This window comes from Bubalus kerabau, chromosome 2 (assembly GCF_029407905.1).
Source record: "Bubalus kerabau isolate K-KA32 ecotype Philippines breed swamp buffalo chromosome 2, PCC_UOA_SB_1v2, whole genome shotgun sequence".
NCBI classification, from domain to species: Eukaryota; Metazoa; Chordata; class Mammalia; order Artiodactyla; family Bovidae; genus Bubalus; species Bubalus kerabau.
This window is the reverse complement of record NC_073625.1, coordinates 103,240,621-103,250,342: the sequence shown is the minus strand read 5'-3', so window position 1 is coordinate 103,250,342 and position 9,722 is coordinate 103,240,621. Positions and strand designations below refer to the sequence as shown.

The 9,722-nt window shown below is 43.0% G+C and overlaps 1 protein-coding gene across 2 annotated transcripts in view; it reads right to left on the bottom strand.

Annotated features, from left to right (window-relative positions):
• TMPRSS7 (transmembrane serine protease 7) overlaps positions 1-9,722 on the bottom strand; it is a 49,076-nt gene continuing 39,354 nt past the window's right edge. For both annotated transcript variants that reach the window (XM_055570268.1, XM_055570269.1), the window contains 5 exons: positions 9,591-9,707; positions 8,431-8,602; positions 6,220-6,488; positions 4,252-4,388; positions 1-233 (listed from right to left, as the gene is read on the bottom strand). In XM_055570268.1, coding sequence (XP_055426243.1) covers positions 63-233; positions 4,252-4,388; positions 6,220-6,488; positions 8,431-8,602; positions 9,591-9,707 — 866 coding nt within the window. In that variant the 3' untranslated portion in view covers positions 1-62. The remainder of the gene's footprint in view (positions 234-4,251; positions 4,389-6,219; positions 6,489-8,430; positions 8,603-9,590; positions 9,708-9,722) is intronic.

Genomic DNA, 9,722 nt, shown 5'->3' with positions numbered 1-9,722 from the left:
TACTGCATTCCTTTTAAAAGAATCTATCACATAAAACACAGTCAAAAATCAAACTTGCACAATTACAAAAGGGAAGGGACATATTTATGAATCCAGGGAACAAAGTTTGACACCCTTGTGTAAACACCAGGAAAGTTTGGTCTTCCACATCCATGACCCCAGCTAACAATGCCAGTCAAAATCCATTTTCCATCACTCTTTCTTCGACAGGATAAAGGTCCACCTGAATCTCCCTATAGAAGAAGATAACGTTAAGTAAAAAGCATTTTTGTTCCATGGTTGTCAATTTTGTTATTAAAGTGCCTAATGAATTGTGTTCAAACTCCCAGTCTGACAGGGTTCTTAGCTAATTCCTATGCAGTTTGGGGAAGTATCAAGAAATAATGTGAAACTTCTAATGTCATTTTAGAATTATTTTTCCTGTAATCAAAAAGGTGCATTCATCATAAGAAACTTGATTCTTTAGGCCAGGAGTAACACTTGAAGATTCTTGCAAAGGAATCAACTTTCACATACCTCCAAACAAATAGAAAATCTCAATAATAAAAATAGTAGTAGTAGTAATAGTAATAATAATAGCTAACATTTATTTAGTGCTAGGATGTGCTAAGCACTATTTTGGGTCATTGAATCCTCATAATAACCTTTTGCCTCTTCCTGGTTCACAGCCTTGTCATGGTGAAAGGGCTTGCATAACTCAATGAAGCTATGAGCCATGCTGTGCAGGGCCACCCAAGATGGCCAGGTCATAGTGGAGAGTTCTGACAAAACATGGTCCACTGCAAGAGGGGATGGCAGATCACTCCAATATTCCTGCCATGAAAACCCCATGAACAGTCTGAAAACATTAAAAGATATGACACCAGATGAGCCCCCCAGCTTGGAAGGTGTTCAGTATACTACAAGGGAGGGGTCAAGAAGACTTGTACACGATTGAGTGAGTTTCACTTTCATTTAGTGGTAGTATGTGCTAAGCACTGTTTTGGGTCATTTAATCTTCATAATAACCTTTTGAGGCATGGTTATCCTAGAGGATTGGTTGACTTCTACCTCTATGCCATGCAACTTCAGTGTTGGCTCATGGCTGTGAGGAAAAAAGGAAAGGAGACCCTCTTTAGTTGGCAAAGTCCAATGACACAGCCCTAAGGATCACTGGCTGATAGCTGTTACAGAGAAATCACTCTCACTTGAGAGCCCTTTCTAGTATCTTAATTCCAAAAACAAAGGCTGAAATAATTCAATGTTTAAATAGAATTTCTACAGTGTTCATTATTTAAAGTATAATACCTGAAATTTTATTTTCAGCTAAAGGTGTTTGTGAGTGCTTAGTCATGTTTGACTCTTTGCAACCTCATGGACTGTAGTCCACTGACTCTTCTGTCCCTGGGATTCTCCAGGCAAGAACACTGGAAGTGGGTAGCCATTCCCTTCTCCAGGCGATCTTCCTGACCCAGGGATTGAACTTGGGTCTACCTGCATCGCAAGCTGATTGTTTACCATCTGAGCCACCAGATCAGATCAGTCACTCAGTCGTGTCCGACTCTTTGCAACCCCATGAATCGCAGCACGCCAGGCCTCCCTGTCCATCACCAACTCCCAGAGTTCACTGAGACTCACGTCCATCGAGTCAGTGATGCCATCCAGCCATCTCATCCTCTGTCGTCCCCTTCTCCTCCTGCCCACAATCCCTCCCAGCATCAGAGTCTTTTCCAATGAGTCAATTCTTCGCATGAGGTGGCCAAAGTACTGGAGTTTCAGCTTCAGCATCATTCCTTCCAAAGAAATCCCAGGGCTGATCTCCTTCAGAATGGACTGGTTGGATCTCCTTGCAGTCCAAGGGACTCTCAAGAGTCTTCTCCAACACCACAGTTCAAAAGCATCAATTCTTCAGCGCTCAGCCTTCTTCACAGTCCAACTCTCACATCCATACATGACCACAGGAAAAACCATAGCCTTGACTAGATGGACCTTTGTTGGCAAAGTAATGTCTCTGCTTTTGAATATGCTATCTAGGTTGGTCATAACTTTCCTTCTAAGGAGTAAGCGTCTTTTAATTTCATGGCCGCAGTCACCATCTGCAGTGATTTTGGAGCCCTGAAAAATAAAGTCTGACACTGTTTCCACTGTTTCCCCATCTATTTCCCATGAAGTGATGGGACCAGATGCCATGATCTTCATTTTCTGAATGTTGAGCTTCAAGCCAACTTTTTCACTCTCCACTTTCACTTTCATCAAGAGGCTTTTTAGTTCCTCTTCACTTTATGCCATAAGTGCTGCTCAATATGCCAGCAAATTTGGAAAACTCAGCAGTGGCCACAGGACTGGAAAAGGTCAGTTTTCATTCCAATCCCAAAGAAAGGCAATGACAAAGAATGCCCAAACTACTGCACAATTGCACTCATCTCACACACTAGTAAAGTAATGCTCAAAATTCTCCAAGCCAGGCTTCAGCAATATGTGAACCATGAACTTCCTGATGTTCAAGCTGGTTTTAGAAAAGGCAGAGGAACCAGAGATCAAATTGCCAACATCTGCTGGATCATGGAAAAAGCAAGAGTTCCAGAAAAACATCTATTTCTGCTTTATTGACTATGCCAAAGCTTTTGACTATGTGGATCACAATCAACTGTGGAAAATTCTGAAAGAGATGGGAATACCAGACCACCTGATCTGCCTCTTCAGAAATCTGTATGCAGGTCAGGAAGCGACAGTTAGAACTGGACATGGAACAACAGACTGGTTCCAAATAGGAAAAGGAGTACGTCAAGGCTGTATATTGTCACCCTGTTTATTTAACTTCTATGCAGAGTACATCATGAGAAACGCTGGACTGGAAGAAACACAAGCTGGAATCAAGATTGCCGGGAGAAATATCTGAGCCACCAGGGAAGCCCTAAAGCTGCCTACTCAAAGGCAAAGTTAAAAAAAGCATTCCAGATTTGTCCTTGGATGCCACCCTCACAATTCTAAACCTGATTAGGTAAATTCTAAGTAGTAGAGAGACTGGAATCTTTTTATTTTAACTGTTCGCACACCAACTCTCTGAAGCCTCATTTAACCTCTAAACCTTGGTAGCTATGGAGAACAGGACTATATAACCAACTACCTGCAGGTAGCACCCAAAATACAGTAGCTTTCAGAGATAAGAGTTCAAATCTCAGCTCAACTAGCTGACTTAGGCTCTCTGTGCCCCAGTTTCCTCTTGTATAAGATGTGGATGAAAGAATAATTTGAATGAATTTGTGTAAAGATCCTAGCACAGTCCTTGCCACAAAATAGGAATTCAGAAGATAGAAGTCATTTTTATAATTGAGGTTTTGTAGCACAGTGTCTAAGCTTATGGAAAGATGTGGGAACAACTCCTCTGCCTGCACGTGTGCTCAGTTATGTCTGACTCTTCACAACCCCAGGGATTGTAGCCCACCAGGCTCCTCTGTCCATGGGATTCTCCAGGCAACAATACTGGAGTAGGTTGCCATGCTGCCCTCAAAGGGATGTTCCTGACCCAGGGATGGAACCTGAGTCTCCTGCACTGGCTCATCCTCTAAAACATCTGCTCACTTTTTGGGAATCATATAGGTATCTGCATAGATTGGAATCTGAGACTCAGAGAAATATCCCCCCAAAGGTGACCTTCAACTTCACCCCTGTCAGGAGGTCTCCAGTCACCTTTCCCACTCCTCTTTTCTTTCCCCCAGCCTGTGTGTCAAAGGAGTAAGTGAATAAAATACTTGTTATTTTAGAAGGTACACAGCCTCTGCTAGGGAAATGGGTAGCAATCCTAAAACACTGTGTGTGCACGTTTTGCTATGTTTTTTAGTTTCTGGTATAAGACAATCATGCTGCTGCTGCTGCTAAGTCGCTTCAGTCGTGTCCAACTCTGTGCAACCTCATAGACGGCAGCCCACCAGGCTCCGTCATCCTTGGGATTCTCCAGGCAAGAACACTGGAGTGGGTTGCCATTTCCTTCTCCATGGCAGAATGATAAATGCTGACCCCATTCTAATTGTTGGAGAAAAATACATGGGACTAGAAAATGAGTTTTACAGATCCAATCAGTATTTAATCACCTTTCCCTCATCTCAGACAAGTGGATTATAATTAGTATCTGAATTAAGGCAATCACCTGCCCGAGTTATTGCCATTATTATTATTACCATTATTATTATTACCCAGTATGGTGTAGATTAAACATGAAAGCATTTATGGAAAGTACAACATGTTAGGCAAAGAAAATATAAGATGACTTACTCTGCAAGCATCTTTCTTGCCTGACATGACACCTGCACAGAGCATCCTCGAAGTGATGATGCCATAGGTGGAAACACAGAGGGTTTGGTCAATGAGTTCTACCTCTGCTTGCTGCAAAACGGGGGAGCCTTTATTGTCTGGAAAATACACAGAAGTGGAAATCAAGGCAACGGTTACATTTACTTTATTAGACAATTTATTCATTTTCTACTTTTACTCTATAACAATTATTTTTAGGTAAATTCTATTATGATCCTCATTTTTTCAAATGAAGACATGGAGGCTTAGGAGGATAAAGGACTTATCTAGTGGCACACAAATAGCAAAAAATAGAGCAGGATTCAGACCCAAGGTCTGACTCGACCATCTGAGCCATCTGATGGTGCCAAGGTCAGACTCGACCATCTGAGCCATGGGGCCATGGTCCTTCTCCACATACCTCCTGCCTTCAAGACTGTGAGTCAGCAACAGCCGTTACCAACACTCCCTGGTCAAGAGGGCCCCTTAAGTGGAACATGATAACTGACATTTGGGAGTATCCTAGGAACCATAAAAACATAACAGTTCGGATACAGCCCTTTCACTTCCTTTTTAACCTAGATGGCTAAGATAATTCATTGACGCACTCATGCTTGTAAAGAAAATACCCATCCGCAGTGCCAGGCTGCCCAGGCTCCGGAAAGGTGTGGGAGTGACCTGCACCTGCTCACAGCTGCGCGGCAGCTGCAGTGGTGGTCACGTCCACCTCTGGGGTTGGGGAACACAGCAGCGTCGTGCAGTTTTGTACTTTGCACGAATGTTAAAAATGTTCTTTGTGTGTAGTAAATATTCAATAATACTATCAGAAACATTAAAGTCAGCAGAATGATTTTTTAAAAAAAGAAAAGAAAACGCCCCATGATAAAGTGGTTGAAGAAACTCTTTCCTCTAAAGATATACAATGATGTAATGAAAGCCCTGAGCACAGTCCTAATGGTTTATAGATGTTTGAGCAGTGATCTGCCTTCTTCCAGAAGGCCCAGACAGGTGGTGAATTTCGTGAGTTCAATAGCTAAATGTAGGTAGTTAGCACTGGAGAAGCTGCCCATAGTGAATCTTTAGAGAGTGTCAAAGCAAGGCCAAGATACGGTTCATAATTTAAAGATAATGTACCTGTTCTAAACAGTTAGAAATGACTATAAGGGAATCCAAGATAAAGACTAGGAGATCAAGGGAAAGCATCAGCTCTCACCTCTGGGGAGATGTTCACAAAGTTTTGGATTATTCTCTTTACTGTGTATTTAGAATACTAAGCCATAAAACCTTGGCAGGGCAGATGTAAAGACTTCCCTGCCATATAATCTGACCTTTGTGCATATGATAAAGATGCCCCCTCTGGGCGGGGTAATTGTAAAATGGCATTCTTTCTTGGTGGACCATTCCTAGACTGATGTGACCACCCCCCATGCCTGAATCTGCAGTCTGGGGAACTGAGGACAATCTGGGTTTCAGCCTTCACTCTCATCCACTTGCCCAGTTGCCCTCGTGAAGGACCTACTTGCATAATCCTCCAGACAATTGTCTATGAGTTGACATAGTAAATTGTGTATGGGCAACCTTCTCTTTTTTATGAAAATGAGTCTTTTTTTTTTTTTTTTTTGCATGAAAGGGAACCTAAAAATACGAAGGAAATGTTCTTCTATAGCAGAAAACATAGCAAACTCCTCCGAGATTGAAAAGGGCCTGTACTATACTATCCTGCCTTGCTCATAGGCCTTCCCTTAAGAAGAGGTTCTCATTTCTTTGGGGGACAAGGGGAGAATATCATAAAACCGGAATTCTAATACTCTCCTCCAGCCTATCTATCAGAGTTGTCAGAAGGCTCAGATGAGATCATATATGAAAACCCTCTCCATGAACTCCAAAGCACCACATCAACATGAGTAACTGTGATCTGGAGGGGAGGGGAGGGCATTTACTGACACACACCTGCTTCGTTCCTGCGCCCCCAGCCGGTCACCCAGCACTTCTCTCCACTGCGCACTTTCTGGCCGGCAGGAGGAATGCATATTGGCTGGATGAGCTGCTTCAGGGTCTCAGGCCAGGCGACACTGAGCTGTAGCAAGGCAATATCATAATCAAAGGTCTGGCTGTTATAGTATTCATGGACCACAATTCTTCTCACTGGGGAGATGAACTTGGCATTCCCCTGCACATTCATGCCAAGGTGCGCAGTCCACGGTGTGGGATCAGACAGCCTGGTACAAAAGGAATGAAGCAAGAAGTCAGAGGCTTGTAGAACCATATATGGCTTGGAAAGAGCACTCCACGGAGAGAGAGGGGCTGCAGGAAGGGAGGTCTGACTTTCACTCCCTATTGTAGTAACTGACTCTGCCTCTGAGCCTCCCTTGTCTCCTTAGTAAAATCAAAGATGAAGTAAGGTACAGTAGGGCTGGCAAATGAGAGCTGGGTTCCAGAACATTTCCTCAGTGAATTCTAAGGACATGCTGGAAATTTTCTTGCCATCGGTATTTCAGGAACCACGCACAAGTCAAGATTGTTAGTGACTGGAATTTATTTGGTACCTTCTCCCTCTTCATGCTGGCAGTGGTATTTGACGGAGACAGACAGGGCCAGTAAGACAGTGATCTGGGGATCCTTTTGCCAAATTCAAATGATACCAAGACACATTAGAAATCAAAGTGTTCCAAGCAGGAATTTAAGGAGATTTCTCTTTGCAAACTACCAGAAGCCTTAAAGATTGCTGCTCTAACTTCTCAAGCTTGACTATTCACAGGGCCCCACTCCCTATGAGCCCCACAGTGGACTGGCATGAAGTCATGAGGGCTTTGTAATCTCCATCTGGGGTTTCTTATCTCCAGCAAAGAGATAGCAGCCTTGCTCTGATGGGGTGAAGAGATTGTGGACGCTTTGGAAGAAAAGTAAGGACAGATCCCAAAGTGCTTGGCCCCTAATCCCACCTGCAGTACAGGGACCCAGGGGAGCATTAAGGGTCATATATTACATAAAAGACTAGTGATGGAACAGAAGCATAGCCATTTCAGTCATTAACATGAATCCTGTAATATCCAGGAGAAACAAATACTCTAATTGTATAAATTCATTGAAATAGTTTTAAAAATTCTAAGTGAGAAATAATTTATACATTTTTGTACCTAGGATTCAACTGGTTCCAATTAAGGTTACATTTTAAGTGAAGTTGTTTTCTGAGCTTTCCTTTCACCCTTAGCGGGGAGAACGTCTGGCCCATGATAATCCCATCGGTAAGGGCAGACACAGCCCTCCCGACAATTACCCTAAAGGACTTGTTTGTGATCCTCCTCTGTGATATTGTGATTTATAATAAAAAACATACATTTGGTCATCCTTCTATTCCTGGCACAGAGCTCCTAAAACTCGTAGAATTTCCTAAGTGATGAGAGGGACCAAGATGTCTTTTGTTATGTTACTGAGGTTACTTTGGGACTGCAACGAGGGCTGAAGGGGCTAGAGGTTGAATCTGCGTCCAGTGACCAATGATTCAGTGAATCGTGCCTGTGTCAGGAAGCCTCCATAAAAGCCCAGAAGGTGTGGAGAGCTTCCAGGTTGGTAGACACGTGAAGATTGGGAGTGAAACTGTCCATGCATGGAAAGCTGCACTCTTTCTCATACCTCACCCTATGTATGTCTTCCATCAGGCTGTTCCCAAATTGCATCTTGTTATAATAAACTGGCAAGCCAGCAAGTAAAGTGTTTCTCTGAGTGCTGTGAGCTGCTGTAGCAAATTAGTAAAATCCAAGGAGGGGGTCACTGGAACCTACACTCTATAGCCGGTCAGTCAAAAGTGCAGGTGACAACCTGGACTTTCTACTGGTGTCTGAATTCGGGGGAGGGGAGTAGATTTGTTAGACTGAGCCCCTAAAGTGCTTAATCTGTCTATCTGGATAGACAAAGTCAGAACTGAGTTGAATTACAGGACACCTAGCTGGTGTCAGACAATTGCTCGGGGGTGTGGGAACACTCCCCACCACCACACTGGAAACTGGATACAGAATCGTTGCCTTCACACCCTGAATAGGGATCTCCATACTCTAGTCACCAACTGAATTGATTGATTGAATGGATCCAAATGCGAGCTTCTTCCCACAATGTCAGAGCAGCTATGTGGTCTGTGGTCACTTAAGAATTGAGATGCTGTACCTGCTTCCATGGAAACAGTGGGCAGCAGAGAGGAGCCACTCCCTGGAGATGACTGAGGCGCCACAGTAGGCAGATCCAACGAAGTGGAGGCTGACTTGCCACGGCCAACCCCCCTCCTGGGTGTCGGTGCCCCCGATGATGCGCTGGAGGGTGGGGGAACTGCTGCTGCAGCCTTTAGGAGAGGAGGGGTCCCATGAGTTAAAGGCAGACTTGGAAGAAAAACCAAGCATTCAGTCAAATTTTGACCTGGGTTGGGAAGTAACTAACCAGGTAAGCAACTAGAAATCCCCTGCTTATCTAGAGAGGCAATACGTGGGTCTGTCTGAAACCAGCACCAACAAACCACTACCTCCCTCCTGAAAACAGGCCTTGATGCAGAGTCTCTGTACAGTAACACACATGTGGGGAGGAAGGGATCTATTAGTAACAGCTGTACCTATAAAAACAGCAGCTGTGGAGTTCAGGTTGTTAGGTAGAGAAGAAAGATTAATGGCAAAAGCAACCGAATTGAGAGTGTCCTTGAAATTGTGTTGATTCGGGAGAGAATTTGTACATCCAAAACAAATGAAAACCTAGTTAAGAAAAACTAGGTATCAAAGCAATTATTTTCCAGTGTAAATAGTATTGAGAAGGATATATAATTAATATGTCGGCACATGGCCAATTAGAGATCCTGTGGTTAATAATAACACATGGCAGACTACAGTTCTCAGGTCATAGCTAAAGAAAAACCAGTTCTTGACATTGATCACAACATAAGGCATGATTAATAAAATCATCCACAGTATTCCAGTACCTATTTCTTTTCTCATAGGTTTTTTTTTTAAGAGCTTGTGCCTTGATTAGGGTTATTAGAAAGTGGGAGCTCTCTATGTAAACACGTAGTGCATGAATAGTTATTATCAAGAAAGAAGGCAGAAAATAAAGAATAAGTAATTTTTAATTATTTCTTATTCTTAAGAATTAAGAAAGAATTAAAAGAATTCACTCTAGGATTTTTAATTCTGAGAAACCATTTCAGATTCAGTTCACCAGTATCTACTCTTCTTCCCTGGCCTGTGGCAACTTCTGCCAGGGGAATTATACCAAGAAGGAAATGAAAATGAAAAACAGGTCGAGGGAGAAATACAAAAGATCCGAAGGAACGTGTTTCTACTCACGACAGCCTTCTTCATCGGTTCCATCTGGACAGTCCACGTTGCCATCACATTTTGCATTCTGTTTCCTAATGCAAACATCATTGCCACACTTAAAAGTTCTGTCATTGCATGGAATACCTAAAAACGAACAAA